At 62.4% G+C, this 14,608-nt stretch overlaps 1 protein-coding gene across 8 annotated transcripts in view; it reads left to right on the top strand.

Moving 5' to 3' along the window:
- TSPAN18 (tetraspanin 18) overlaps positions 1-14,119 on the top strand; it is a 183,872-nt gene extending 169,753 nt beyond the window's left edge. For 7 of the 8 annotated variants that reach the window (XM_058527096.1, XM_058527092.1, XM_058527093.1 and 4 more), the window contains 4 exons: positions 2,924-2,998; positions 4,120-4,218; positions 4,683-4,865; positions 5,148-7,863. In XM_058527096.1, coding sequence (XP_058383079.1) covers positions 2,924-2,998; positions 4,120-4,218; positions 4,683-4,865; positions 5,148-5,297 — 507 coding nt within the window. In that variant the 3' untranslated portion in view covers positions 5,298-7,863. Of the gene's footprint in view, positions 1-2,923; positions 2,999-4,119; positions 4,219-4,682; positions 4,866-5,147; positions 7,864-11,811; positions 11,896-13,926 lie in introns of those variants that run through there. The other variant, XM_058527100.1, reaches the window with a different exon arrangement.
- The last annotated feature ends 489 nt before the right edge of the window (positions 14,120-14,608 follow it).

The following is a 14,608-nucleotide window of genomic DNA, read 5'->3' as shown; positions in this document are numbered from 1 at the left end:
ACCTACCCACTGGGCCAGCTTGATCCAAGTGCTACCCTCTCAGGGTCGCAATGTCCCTGTCAGTAAAGTGGGGCGTTGATGGTCAGAGCAGCTGCTCCGCCAGGCTGCCGTGTCAGATCCGCAGCGCCTAGGTAGCGAGTGCTCCGTAGGTGGTGGGCAGCGCTAGTTTTCCAGAGATCACCCGTCCTGGCACTTGTCTGCAGGGGGGCTGTGCCCTTGGTTCTGGACCACCGCCTGAGCAGCCTTCACGTCGTGGCAGCCTCGTGCCAGCGCGTCACCAGCATCCTGTCACGGAAGCCGTGCTAGGTCACCCCGGATGGTGCATACACTCCCAGAGTGTCAAGCACGCGGGCTGGCCGGGGCGGGAGCCCGGTCGCATCCGTAGTTTATTACCGTCTAGGCGGCGGTTGGTAGCCAGCGCCAGCTCAGCCGCATCTCCGAGGGTGGAGACCATTGCTGAGGCCGCTCTTTGCCGGCAACTCCCCCGAGAGGGCAGAGGGCAGGGAGGGCCCCCGTGGAGGCCTGTGAAACAGCCGGATGCCCATCCGTCACCAGCCAAAGGGAAGTGCCAGGAGCCCTGCCGGGGCCTCCATCACTGCTGGGGGACGAGAGGCCGCAGGGATGGAGAACACACCGCCCAGCCCAGGGGCCGTGCAGCTCCTGGGGGTGGGGCCCGTGGGGGTGGCAGAATGGACTGCGGGAGTCATGGCTGGGCTGCCTGCCGGGGGCCCAGGAGGCCCTCTGTCACGGTCCTCTCTGGGTGGGGGACTCTGCCCAGCCCCCGACCTCAGCCCGAGGTCACCCACACAGCTGACCCCGGCGAGGCTGCCGCTGACCTGTCAGAACCAGACCCCTGGGCTCAGAAGAGCCGCTGGCAGGCCGGTCCTGACCCGCGCTCCTCAGCAGGGCGAGGAGAAGGTGCATGGAGCTCTGCGAAGAGCTGGTTTTTCAAGAGGAAAGTATTTGCTCTGGAACTTTCGAGCCGCGCACCTTTGGAGTGGTCATTCCCTTCTCCGGCCTGGTTCCTCCACTGTGGAAACGGGGGCCTAACCAGACAGGAGACCGTGGGCCAGGCCTCAGGTTCTAATGGCCAGCAAGCCTCTGCGAGGCCGGAGCCCGGGTGGGAGGCAGCTTGAAGCTGGCGAGACCCCCGTGCCCAAGACGACAATTGGGGCGGAGAATGAACAGACCCACGCCCTGTGCTGGCGGATCTGTTGAAGCAAGGGGTTCTCCTTGGTTTGGACATTTAAAAGAAACAAAACAAAGCCGTTTGACAGGTCTGGGAGGTGTTTCTCATCCGCACCCTGGATGGACCATCTCGGAACCCATCCCCAGGCCCTTGGGCCGTCACCCACGCCGTTTGGAGAAACCTCGGGATCTCTGTGGGGCAGCCGCTGTTCAAGCTGAAAGTCGGGGAAGGGACATGGCTTCCTGAGATGAGGATAAAGTGACAGAAACCTTCTGACCAGAAGAGACATGATCCGAGAGAGACACCGAGGGCGTCGTCCACACCCACGAGAGTGTCCGAGAGGAAACCAGCGCCGTGTCCCCAGAGCCAGGCTCTCGAGGCTCAGGGAACGAGCCTCAACTGCCCATGAACCAGCTTTCGAGTTCCTTCTGCTCTTGTAAGAGCCTCAGCGACGAGCTTTGCTTAGCCTCTTGGACGGTATATAGAACACGCTCCCATCCAGTATTTCTTATTACCTTCGGTGACCCTGGTAGTGGGGGTTATCATCCCCATTTTACTGTCGAGGAAACTGAGGCTCAGAGGGGTTTGAGTGATTGTCCCAGTCACACAAAGCGGGGCAAGGCGGGCTGAGGTGTCTGATGCTAAGCCCGGGACCTGGGCCTCCTCCCAGCCCAGGCACATCCAGTGCAGCCTGGCGGTTCTGAGGACTGTGACCCAAGGGAGCAGGTTTCAGGAACAGCTGGCCGAGGGCGCTGGGAGGGTGTGTGAGAACCTGTCTCCGTGTGCCCTGGGCATTTATCCCTCTGCTGGTGGTCTCCAGGTGGGGTGACAACTCCAGGGTTGTCAGAGACTAGATGCCAAGGGCACCAGCAATGCTGGGTCAGGAAGGCAAAGCCATTTCCTCTTTCTTCTGCCAACAGCCGTCACGCAAAACAGTGGCCATGGCGACCAGGGCCTGAGGTGTAGCAGAGAGCAAGGTCATTGCAGCGAGTCGGTCACTCGTGGGTTCATTCATCCATCTGAGAGCCTGACAGACACCCGTGCGGCCTGGGCACTGGAAACACAGCTGGCTGAGTTACAGCCTCTGTGCCTAAGTCAGTGACCCAGTGGGGTGCAGCAGCGGCCGTGCGGGCGCCTCTGTGGGGCTGCGATGTGGGGAGCCAGGTGGGGGGCTGAGGCTACCCTGATCTGGAAAGTGAGGAACTGGTGCGGGGGGAAGGGTGGGAGCTTCCTGGCAGATGGAGCCCAGTGTGTGAGGAACATCAGAAAAGGGGAACATCAAGAAATGCAGTGAGCAGAGCAGGACTGGGAGAGGTGGCCCTGGGGCTGGCGGGGTGGGGAAAGCCAGCCAGGGATCCCCGAGGAACTCCGGATTCCCACAGCTTGTACAGTCCACCTGGAGGGGGCCCAAACAGATTTCAACATCCATCTCCCTCCAGGGCTGCCAGGTCTGGTTGTTCAGATCGTGCACTGCACAAGGGGCCTCGTCTGAGGGATGCCATTGGCATAGAAGGCATATTTGGTTTTCTGTTTCCATATTTGTGTTACAACCATGTTGACTCCAAAGATGGATTGTTGGTGTGTTTATTATGAAAAACGTCTGGCCTGTGGCAGCGAAGTTTCACAAAGTCAGTCCGTTGTGTCAGCTGTGTGACGGATGGAAGGGTGGATCGGTGAGCGGCGCCCTGTCCCCTTCCCGCCCCCCGGGCTCACGAGCCTGCCCTTCTGTTGCAGTTCTTCCTCTTCATTCTGATCATCTTCTTGGCGGAGCTGTCGGCGGCCGTCCTGGCCTTCATCTTCCGGGAGAATGTAGGTACCCACCCACGCGCCTCCGGCCCTGCCACCCGCGAGGTGTCGGTGGCGGTTCCCGGCCAGCCCCTCCACTCTCCAAGGGGTCTCCCCGAGTCAGCAGCCTCGCCCCCCGCACTTCCAGCCCAGATCGTGACCCACCCCCAGCGGGGCCCCACAGCCCAGAGAGACCCAGGCCGCCTCTGCCTGCAGGGGCTTTTCCAGAAGGTCAGAGTCAGGGGGCCATTAAGGGGCTTTGCTCTTCCAAAGCATCTAGTGCAACCCCACACCTGATTCTGGAATCTTCCGCTCCACACCTTGCCCAGCGATGGCCCAGCAATAGTCATTTGAGAGTCTGGGGGTGGTCGGAGAGGCTGTCCCCAGAGCTCTGGAGTGTGTGACGTCTGGAGAACAGGGCAGGGCACTCGGGTGAGACGCTGGCAGCATCCAGTTTGGGCCACTTGCCCCACAGGCCATCTTGTTCCAGGAGCTCCAGCCCCCCAGCTCCCTCTCCTGGGTCTGCAGAGCCTGACCCCACAGCCGGGGGGCCTGGAATAAACGGGGTGGGGCGAGGGCAGCAGCCTGCGGGCAGGTCTCCCTCTGCCGGGCCGCACCCAGGGCCGCCCTTTCACCGCAGCGGGAAGGACGGTGGTTAGACCTCGGGAGAGGGTCCCGAGGGTGAGGACCCACTACCGAGGACGTCTCTGGAAACTGGACGTGCAGGCTCCCTGCTCCGCCCCGGGGCCTCTTCAGGGCCTGGACCCCGGGTATCCACTGGGCTCTGTCTGAGGGGCAGCTCAGGGTGGGAGGGTGGGGAGGGGCAAGCCCCCCCCCCCGATAAACCCTCCCTCTGGGAAGAGCTGCAGGCCCAGCGAGCTTCCCGTGGTGCTCTGGCCTCGGGTTTGCAGAGGGGGGTGATGTGGACTTCCTCTCTGGGCCCCTGACCTGCCCATGCGGGGAGGCCCCGGGCCTTGGGGCGGGGGGTAAGGGGCCCACCCGAGCTGGGGGCTTAGGAGAGCCCCAGGTCCCAGGGCCCCGAGGCCTCCCCCCGCCCCCACCGAGGGAGATGCCAGAGAGGCCAGGGTTGGGGGGCCGCCCAGGCTGCCGGGCCCCAGCCGCCCTCTGCCCTCCGTCTCCCCCAGCTCACCCGCGAGTTCTTCACCAAGGAGCTCACCAAGCACTACCAGGGCAGCAACGACACGGACGTCTTCTCTGCCACCTGGAACTCGGTCATGATCGCCGTGAGTCACCCCGGAGGCCGGGAGCTCGTGGAGCCGGGACGCCCACTGCCACACAGGCCCGGCCCCACGGCCGCTCTGCTCGTGCGCCTGGGCCCAGACCAGCCTCGGAATCGGCGTCCACACAGCGTTCCGGGCGGCCTTTGCCCGTCGGGGTGACACCCATTAGCTGTCCCTGTCTTGAGGCCTCAAGCACTTATAATTGTCACCTATCAGAGTAATCACAGCAGCTGTTTATGAGTGCTGAGTGTCCCGTGAGGCGGGACTTGTTACCACCACCCCATTTTCCAGATGAGGGCACTGAGGCTCAGAGAAACCCAGTGACCTCCCCAGAGTCACACAGCCCACACCTGGGCCTTGACTCTGCCCCACCCCACTGCCTCAGTGCCCTTAGAGAGGCCGGCTGTCCGTCCTCTGCTCCCGGGTCCTGCTCCCGCCCACTGGACCCTTCCTCTTTGCTCTCCTAGTTTGGTTGCTGTGGGGTCAACGGGCCTGAAGACTTCAAGTTTGCGTCCGTTTTTCGCCTCCTGACTTTGGACAGTGACGAGGTGCCGGAGGCCTGCTGCCGGAGGGAACCCCAGACGCGGGCCGGGGTCCTGCTGAGCAGGGAGGAGTGCCTCCTGGGAAGGGACCCGTTCCTCAACAAGCAGGTAGCGGGCCCTGCTCCCCCGGGCGGGGGACTCGGGTGGCCAGAGCTGGGTGGGTGGCGGTGGGGGCCCGGAGGGTCTGAAGGCATTCCGGAATCTCGTGGAAGTGTCAGCCGTGATATGGGACACCCGATGGGGGCTGAGGAAGCGGGGAAAGGGTGAGGGTGGCAGATGGTCCAGCGATGGCCCAGGCCAGAGGAGTGGGCGTTTTGGCTGGGGTTAAAGGGTGAGTAGGAGTTTTCCAGTGTTCCAGGCGGAGCACTCCCTGAGCTGCCGATAACGCAGGTCGGGAGCCAGGACTGCAGTTACACAGTGGGCGCCTCCTCAGCCTGTGCTCTATTTTGGGGAAGCTCGGATCTGCCATGTGGGGCACCTCCTGACCCAAGGGAGCAAGGTTTCCCTGACCTGACCCTCCAAGGTCAGGGAAGCTGCTAGACTCCCTTGCTTCTCTTGCAACCTGAGGACTTCATCTCGGTCTCAGAAGAAACTCTCTCCATCCTGCGTGTGCCACCTCTGAGGGGCACGGGGGCCCCGCCTGGCCCCCTCTGTGAGACGGACACCCCCTTGTACTTGATCCCCCTCCCACGGACCAGTCCCCACCCCCCGGGCGTGTGTGAGACCGGGGGTCGGGGGAGGATGAGGATGAACTGAGTCCATACCCCACGGCCCTCGCTGGATTAGGCCTTTAATGAGGATCTTGTGGGAATGTTCCAGAAGCAGGGGACCCAGCAGGGGACAGGAGACAAGGCCCCGGTTCCTGGGGCGCTCACGGTCTAGTCAGAGGGAGCAGATGCTAAACCAGCAGCAGACAAATAGAGTCATCGTTTCACGCGATGATGATTACTTGAAGAAAACCAAACCAGATGTTGGACTAGAAGGGACTGGGGTGGGGGTGCTCAAGGCAGGCCTCTCAGAGTCCCCGAGGAGGGGACAGTTGACCTGAGGCCACCTGACGAGGCTCTTTCCAGCCCCTGCTTTGCCCCGCAAACCCGGCACCTCCATCCGCGGCACCTGCCACGTCCTGTCAAAGGATTCGTGAGGCCCCGGAGCCACGTTCCTCTGCCCCTTGAGGTCCTGCCCCCTGCGCTGGGGGAAAGAGACATCAATAAAGAAGCGAGGGCCTGGGATCCGGCCCCTGCGGGCTTGAGGGGGGCACCCCAGGGGTTGGGGCTCTGCCGTGAGCAGAGGCCGTGGGATGTGGGGGGATGTCAGGCCTGGGCTGTCAGCCGCTGTGTCACCCTGGTCAAGCCACCCTCTCTGGACCCCAGATTCCTCATCCCGATGCAGAGGCTGCTGGCTGTCCTCCTGGGAAAGAGGGGGTTTGTAAGACCCCTGACCCCCGGGTGGAGGCTGCCCCTCCCAGCCCCTTGCAGTGAGGCCATGTGACCGAGTTCTGGCAGAAGGAAGGGGAGCAGAGGTGACTTGCGCGACCGGGTCACGTCTTTAAGGAAAATCTCCGTGCCGGCCCCTCCTCTTTCCCCCCTGGCTGGAACGCAGCTTGGTGGCAGCCGGCTCGGGCCTTGCAGGGGGGTGGCCCTCGGGACGTCAGACCATCAGGAGAGAAAGAGCCGGGCCACTGACAGCTCCACGGAGCAGAGCGGCCTCCACAGCCCAGGATTCGATGTGAAAAACCAACTCTGACTTGTGGGAGGAGCTGCTGTCAGGAAGGCCCGGTGCCCGTGACAATCCTGTACCCTGAGGCCACCTGGGAACTGCTCACGGAGGCTCTTCACGGACCCTGTTCCCTTAGAGCTTCAGACTGGCCCGTTTCCCAGTTCCCCATTCATCCTCCGGGGTGATGGCTCCTTCCGCCTCGGGCACCACTTTGCAGTCGGAGCTCATCAGAGAGGCCCCTGTGCGGCCACGTCAGTTCTCTGTGATGCCTCTGCCTCTGTTCCTTGTGAGGACTGCCCGAGATCTCTTTTCTGAGACACTCACACCCCTCCTGAGCATTCTCCCCTTTTCAAAGCCTCTGCTGAGGGACTGTCTCTACTTGGTTGTTCTCCGAATCCCACTTCCCTAAAGCCCAGGATGCATTGCTGACTTTGCCTCACATCCTCATCACAGTCTTGAGTCAGGGAGTAGCATGTTTGGTTGTAAGGAACTGAAATCCCAACCAAAGCAGCTTGCGCAAATGCCAGAAAACAGTGGCTTCCCACGTTGTATCGGTGGCTCATCCTGTCAGTCAAGGCCTTGTCTCTGTGATCCTTGTGGCCTTTCCTTGTGCTTACCACTTCATGGTGGCAAAATGGCTGCCATGGCTCCAGACATCCCACCCATGTTCAAGACAGGGAGAAGGGGAAAGGGTAGCACCAGCCTCTTTCCCAGAAACTCCCTGCAGACTCCTGCTTACGTCTCGCTGGCTAGGACTTGGTCACATGGCCACCAGGAGCCAAGGCAGAGGGCACTTGTCTCTGGGTGTTGAGTTAGTCCACCAGCGCTGTTTACCACTGAGCTCCAGTGAAGAGAAATGAGGAAATCCTGAAAGAAGGTGGCCCGTGATGAATACTTAGGCTCCTCCACTGAGTTGAACCCACCATGGCAGCTTCTCCAGCTCATTCCTCAGCCGTCCCTGGGGCATGACGGTCACCCAGGCCAGTCAATAATGTGTTCTCCTGCTGGAAACAAATCAGAGGGTCTCCCAGTAGATGGTGACTTTGCTAGACCTTGACCCCAGGCCAGTATGGTGACCACCACTAGGAAACCATCCGTATCCCCATTTGTTCGGGTGATCTTAGGTCTTCTCTCCCCACATCACTCTGTTTCTCTGCTCGCTGCCCAGTGCTCCCCACTTGCTTCCCAGTAGGTTGCAAGTGTGGGTGCTACTGTGACTTTCCTTGAAACAAAGTGCTACACCCTCATCCTCCCGGCCAGAGAGCGAGTCCAGCATGTGCAAAGGCCCTGGGGTACGAGGGAGCATCATGTGTTCCAGGAACCAAGAGAAGGCTCACTGGGCTGGAGCACAGTGAACAGGGCCAGACTAGCTTGGGTAGGGCATCAGTAGGGCCAGCCCACCCAGGGCCAGCTCACCCAGGGCCAGCGGGCCCAGGGTGAGGATGTTGGAAGAGCAATGGGAGCCCATGGGGCTGGGGGGATGTGGCCATGTTGACACTCTGGCTGCTCAGTGGCCAGGGAGTAGAGGGGCCTGAGTGGACAGGAGGGACTTTTATGCTGGTCCCAGTGGGCAATGACGATGGGGTAGACCAGGTGGTGGCAGTGGACATGCAGAGAAATTATTCAGGATCTGGGAAATTATTCAGGAGGCAAAACCCCCCGGCCCTGGTGGTAGCTCAGCTTTGGAGAAGGGAGGATGAGCAGGTGATGAGGGTGAGTCCCTAGGGTCTGGTTTGGAGGCAGATCTGGAACCTGGTTTGGGCGTTTGAGTGTGCTTTTGGGACACCCAGTGGGCAGCTGGGCAAGTGGTCTGGAGGGGGGAGGCCCATGCTGGGCACATGCATGTGGGCCTCTGAGGTGGCGCCGCTGGCCTAGCCGCCCATGTCAGATTAGTTGGGGGGCAACTGATGGGGAGCGGGGCGGGGGTGCTCCCTCCCTGCAGAGGGGTGCGGGTAAGGGGTGGGCAACATCGCGAGGGGAGGAAGAGGGGATGTCCAGCATGTGGGCGGGCTCGGGGCCCTGAGCCAGGGACCCACCCGGATGTGCGAGAACCCGGCCTTCCTGATGCCCGGCTCCCCCTCGGAGCAGAGGACCACGCGGCACTGGGACCCCCATGTAAACCCCGCGTCCGTCCTCCTCGGGTGTGGCCTTGAGCACTCGTCCGGCTGCCCTCCCCTCCTTTCCCCATTCGTGGAATTCCAGGGAAGCCCTCCCCCAGGGGGCTGTAACAGGATGAAATGGGACCACGTCCGCCCCCAGCAACGTTCTCGCCAGAGTGACGCTCACTCAGCGTTGGTGGCGTCGTCCGTCCATGCCCCCGCCCTCCCCGCTCCCTCTGAGGTCTCAGTACCTGCGGCCTCCGTGGGCCAACCTCGTCTGCTTGTTCGGTCCAGGGACCCCAAGGGTCTGTGGTGCCAGAGCTGGACAGAGGGGAGATGAGCGGTTAAGGCCCCAGGGGCCCGCCCGCGGCCGACGAGGGGCCGGGACGTCTTCCTGTGCTGGACAAGACCCCGGGGAGGCATGTCCGAGTCAGCCTGGTGCTCAGAGAGGGGCTTGCTGCTCTGTCCCTGTGGTACAGCGTGGGTGTCTGTGTGTGTGTGTGTTTAGACAGAAAGACTGTCTAGCGATGACACCTGGGGACACGGGGGTAAACCCACACCCCCACCTCTGCGCTCAGACACTTCCCACCACCAGGCTGTGCTCAGAGGACACAGAGAGAGAGGGAGGATGCTCCTCACAGGGATGGGGGTCTGGTCCAGGCCAGCACTGCTCACAGTGCTTTATCCGAAGCATCTCACGGGATCCGCACACCAGTCCTGTGAGGTGGTCTGTCTGCCTACCCAGTTGACAGATGGGCAACTGAGGCACAGAAAAGTAGGTGAATGCCTCGAGGTGGCCCAGGAAGCAGGTGGCAGGCCTGGACCGTGAGAGCAGGCGGCCAGTCTCCTGGGCCAGCGTGTGTGACCACCACCTCCCCCCGGGTTACTGCTGTCGCCTGTCTGGACGGCCCGGCAAAGTGCATTACAAACCCTGGTGTGTATGGGAGGTAGGGGGTGAGGCTGGAGTACTGGCTGCTTGTGGCGGGCCCCGGGGGGCAGGTGGCGCCCAGAGGGGATCCCTCCCAGGCTGCTCCCCGCCTCGCTTTCCTTCCCTCCAGAGCAGGTCGGATTGTTGTTGTTGCTGTTCTACACGTGGGGGTGCTGATGTTTTAAAAGGAGCTGAACACAGGGCCGGCCCGGAGGCGTAGTGGTTAAGTGCACGCTCTGTTTCAGCGGCCTGGGGTTCGCAGGTTCGGATCCCAGGTGTGGAGCTACGCACCACTCATCAAGCCACGCTGTGGCAGGCGTCCCACGTATAAAGTAGAGGAAGATGGGTATGGATGTTAGCTCAGGGCCAGTCTTCCTCACAAAAGAAAGAGCTGAACAGAGCAAGGGAGTTGTTGGTTTGGGGTCTGCGGGCAGATCCAGGATGGCCCCTGGGCCTGGCTGGGCACGTGGGGCTTCCCTGCCAGCTCTGAGGGGACCTCCAGCCACACTGGTTCTTGACCAGCTGGCCCGTGGAGGTGCCCTTAGGGCTGCGTCCCAGTCACACGGCCTTGGCTGGGCTCCCAGTGGCACAGCTGAGACGAGGCCCCCGTGTTCAGCTAAAACCTTCTTTCCCTGTTGTTCTCACCTGCCCTGGGGTGTCTCCAAGCCTGGCCACGGCACAGGCATAGAAATTACCGGGGCACCTGCTCACGATGCAGGCTCCTGGGCGCCAACCAGACTCCGGATCCCGGGTCTCGGGGGTGGGGCCTGGCATCTGTGTTGTCAGCCACCGCCCAGACGATGCTAGCACACGGTCACCCCCAGAGCACTGGGGATCCAGGTCGTCGAGCTGGTGGGGTCTGTTTATCTGGGTCTGTCTTGTTCGCTCTGGGGGGCCCGAGGGAGGGCCTGTGGGGGCCTTCCCTGCCCATCCATCCCCTGGTCACTCTCCAGCAGGCAGTACCATGCCATCCGCCTGGCCCCTCTACCCAGTGCAGCCTTGTAAGGAGTCATTTCCGCTTCCGGCCAGCGAGGCAGGGCTTCTGGGTGATTGACAACGGGTGTGAGCCTAAGAATCACTGAAGAATCACCCAGGAATCTCAGCAGAGCCCAGAGACAGCCCTGGTCACCCCCCAGGACCGGGCATGGCCCCCCAACCCCACCCGGGGGCTTGTGTCCTTGTAGGGTCTCTGGCTGGGCGCAAAGAAGACGCAACTTCTTGTAAAAGAGGGAAGACTCTTCCCCTTTAAAAATGTATTTCATTCAGGGCCGGCCCAGTGGTTAAGTGTGCGCGCTCCGATTCAGCGGCCCGGGGTTCGAGAGTTTGGATCCCGGGCACGCACCGATGCACTGCTCATCAGGCCACGCTGTGGCGGCATCCCATATACAGAATAGAGGAAGATGGACACGGATATTAGCTCAGGGCCAGTCTTCCTCACCAAAAGAAAAAAAAAATATGTCTATATTTCATTCAAAGCACCAAGCATGCCTCAGTCTGGTCAGCGTGGGGGAGGGGAGGAGTGTGGACACAAAGATGCCCAAGGCATGAGGCGCTCAGGGCTGGCGGTCACCGACGGCAGTTCCTGGCTTTGCCCGCTCTCTCCCTCTATTTCCATCTCTGTCTCAGTTTGGGTGTCCCCAGGACTGCTTGAAAAAGCAGCAACAGCATGGGAATTCAGTCCATTTAGAGGGGGCCCTGCAGGCTGGGCTGGTCCTGGAGGGCTGCCCGGAGGAGGTGAGGTGTGTGCTGGGTTTTGAAGGATGGGCTGTTTCCTGAGGGCAGAGGCTGAAAACCAGAAGTCCTTCAGCCAGCAGGCAGGTGGTGAGAATGAGCAGAGAGGGTGGGTGTGGGAGAACAGGGAATGATGGGGCTGTGCACCCCCAGGGAGCTATCATCCCGTCTGACAGGTCCTGCCACATAGAAACGATGGCTCCTCTTGCTGGATCTTCTGGTTTTTTGAGAGCAACAGGGAGTCCAGATGTTTCTGGAAATTTCCCAATATTCCTGTCACTGTGGCAGCTGCACAGAAAGGGTCTGTGGCTGATCTGGTGCCCAGGCTGCAGTCTTCAGCCTGCCCTGGGGCTGGAGGCCAGAAGCATCTTCGGTGTGATGCTCACGTTCCTGAGGCTCGTGCCGCCCCCTCCTCCCCCCCCCAACTGTCCCCACGGGGGTTGGACAGGGTGGGCCTGCTGGCGCCTGAGCTTGGGGCCACCTGCCAGTCCGCAGGCGTCACAGCCTCGTCCTGACGCTGGGCCCTGACCCCAGGCTGTCCCTCCTGGCTGCGGCTTCATCTCCGACCTTCCCCCAGGGCTGTTACACGGTGATCCTCAACGCCTTCGAAACCTACGTCTACCTGGCAGGAGCCCTCGCCATAGGCGTGCTGGCCATCGAGGTGAGTGAAGCCCCCCCACAGCTCCCCAGAAGCAGGGCACACACGGGGTCTGGGGCAGATCCCCTGTGCCTGCACCCCCCAGCCTACCTCCGTCTCCAGGTCCTTAACCGGGCCCCAGAAGGGTCGCCCACCCGTAGTGGGGACTACGGGGTGGTCAGCCTGGCTGTGTCTCTGCTGCTGGAGAGCCATGACGGCCCTCTGAGCGCATCTGAGCAAGACTGCGGTGTGGGGACGGGCAGGCCCTGAGGGTCACTCCCTCATCCCCAACGTCTCCATTCCCCTCCCATCAACCCCCCAGACCCCACCCCAACCCAGCCCAAGGTCCAGAGTGAGCTCTTGACTGAAGGATCAGCACAGCTGACTTGAGGTAGGGGCTGCAGCTGGCCCTTTCTCTGGGGGATGTTCGGGGCCTGCGAGCCTTGTTAACCTCACAAGGGCGATCTGAGCCCCCTTGACCCCCAGGCCCCAGGGCCCCTCAAAGGGAAGGCGGCTGCAGACGCAGACGCCCGCAGCTGCCACTAGGTGGCGCTGCAGCCAGAGGGCGCAGCCGCCCCGCCCTCCCCGGGTCACAGCCGCCGCTCGGGGGCTTGGACCCGCAGCGTCGCCCACGCCCGCGCGTCTCCGGGAAGGGCCCCGGGCCTCAGCAGGCCTCGGCCTGCGGGGACAGGAAGTCCGGCCGCCCGATCGTCAGCCTGCCCCGCCCGCCGTGCGGGGCTGCCTTCCGGGCGCCCGACGCCTGGCGCCGTAAAGGTCGCCTCGCTCAGCCTCGCACTGTCCTGCGGCCCCCCTAGGGGAGTTTGGGGAGACTGCTGGGGATCGGGGAGAGGGAGGGGTCACTGATTCATCTATTCATTCATTCGTTCATTCAGCAAGCATAGACTGCTGTGTGCCAGCACTGTTCTAGGTGACCGAGTCCGCTCCTGGGAGGGGACGAGGAACCAGAAGCAGATACATGTGTGCATGGACTCGGGGAGATCGCAGGCCTCTGTCCCCGCAGGACTCTGGGCTTTTAGAGCCAGCTCCCAGCCCTGCCTGTCCCCAGACACAGGGCGTCTGAGCTGCACTTTCCTGGTCTGCAAAATGGTGCCGATAACCCTGCTCCTGGGCCGGTGTGGGGGTTACAGAGGATGGGGGCCACGTGCCTGGCGCCTAGTAGGGCTCATTAAGCAGTGTCTGTGTTCCTGATCTGCTGCCCTCACGCCCAGCCCACAAGCCCAGCTGTGGCCCCCCCGGGAGGCAGAGCCCCGCTCTGAGACGGGGACCTTTACTGTATCCCTGCCCCAGCCTCGCCTCCCCCACCCCACTGTCCCTCTGGAGGTTTGGCCATGAGCTTGTGGCCTGGGGACCATTCCTTGTGCCGCTTGCAAGAAGAGATCTGGCCGCGGGGGATGGGCCAGTCTGGCCAGGGGGCGTCCCTGAGTCAGGGTCCCTTAGACGGGCGTTCAGTGATTGTTTCCAGCTCCGGGAAGGGCTGCATCTTCCTTGTCTGTTAGTAACGATCCTGGTGGCTCCTCACTAAGCGTCTCCGTATGAGGCGTCCCTCTGTCCTAGATGACCGCCCTCTCCTTCAATCCCACCAGCGTCCTGCGAGCCAGAAGGGGACAGCAGGCGTTATGAGCTGGGCTCTGGGTCAGAGCGCCTAGACGCAAACCCTGCTCCCCCGCTGGAAGCTGTGTGACCTCAGGGGGGTCACATGACCTCTCTGAGCCTCACTCCCTGTCTGTGAAGGGGTTTCTGAGTTAGCGCTCAGTACTGCCTGGCACACGGTGAGCTCTCCATACGTACTCAGGCCCCGAGAAGGGAAGTGTTCTGGCCCGGTGTTGCCGCTGGCAATAGAGGCTCTGGATTTGCACCCGTGTCCAAACCCCCTTCTTACCATGACTACACTGCGTGAAGGGCGCCAGCCACTGGCGAGAGGGGCTGCTCCCCCCCCCCCCGGGCGATGTCAGGACCCTCACAGCGGGAGTGTGCTGAGCGGTGGGCGGCCGCGGGGTGGGCCCCGCCTGACCAGCACCCCCCCTCTCCCTGCAGCTCTTCGCCATGATCTTCGCCATGTGCCTCTTCAGGGGCATCCAGTAGCGGGCGTGGCCTGAGGACGCCCCGCCCAGCGCTGCCCAGCACCCACGCCCCCCCCTCCCCCGCGCCCTGCCCTCCTGGCCCCCGGGGAGGAGGTGCGGCCGTCCCGAGCGGCCAGGAGAGGGGCAGGGAAAATAGCTATTTTTTTTAACAAAACGAAATGAAGACAAAAATACGGACTGCTGTCCCCCACCTGGACTCGCGGGGATGCCACGGGCTCTCCGCGGGGGCCCCAGCGCCTGAGCCCGGGATGCAGGCTGCTCTAGAGACCAAAGGAACACCGGGACCCGGTCCCTCCTCGGCCCAGCCGGACCCCCGCGACCCCGGGCCGGGCCCTCTCCTCGTCGCTTCCGGACCTGGTGCCAAGGGAGTGACGATTTAGGCAACAAGGAGGCAAAAGCAAATCTCAGAGAGAGGGCGCCAAAGCCCAGCGGTCCTAGGAGATCCCGTCACCACGTCCTTAAGGATTGGAACCCACGTGCAATCTCTGCTCCTCCGAGAATGGAGCTGTCCCTGCCTCGGGCTGGGGCCAAGAGTGGCCTTCGGACACTGGATCCAAGGATGGCCCAGCTGGAGAGATCCTTGCCTGTCCCGTCCACTGGGCCAAATAATCTGGAAGGCCCAGAGAGGGGCAGCT

Source organism: Diceros bicornis, chromosome 31 (assembly GCF_020826845.1).
Source record: "Diceros bicornis minor isolate mBicDic1 chromosome 31, mDicBic1.mat.cur, whole genome shotgun sequence".
NCBI classification, from domain to species: domain Eukaryota; kingdom Metazoa; phylum Chordata; class Mammalia; order Perissodactyla; family Rhinocerotidae; genus Diceros; species Diceros bicornis.
Note: the sequence above shows the minus strand (reverse complement) of the source record. Positions and strands in the feature narration are given on the sequence as shown.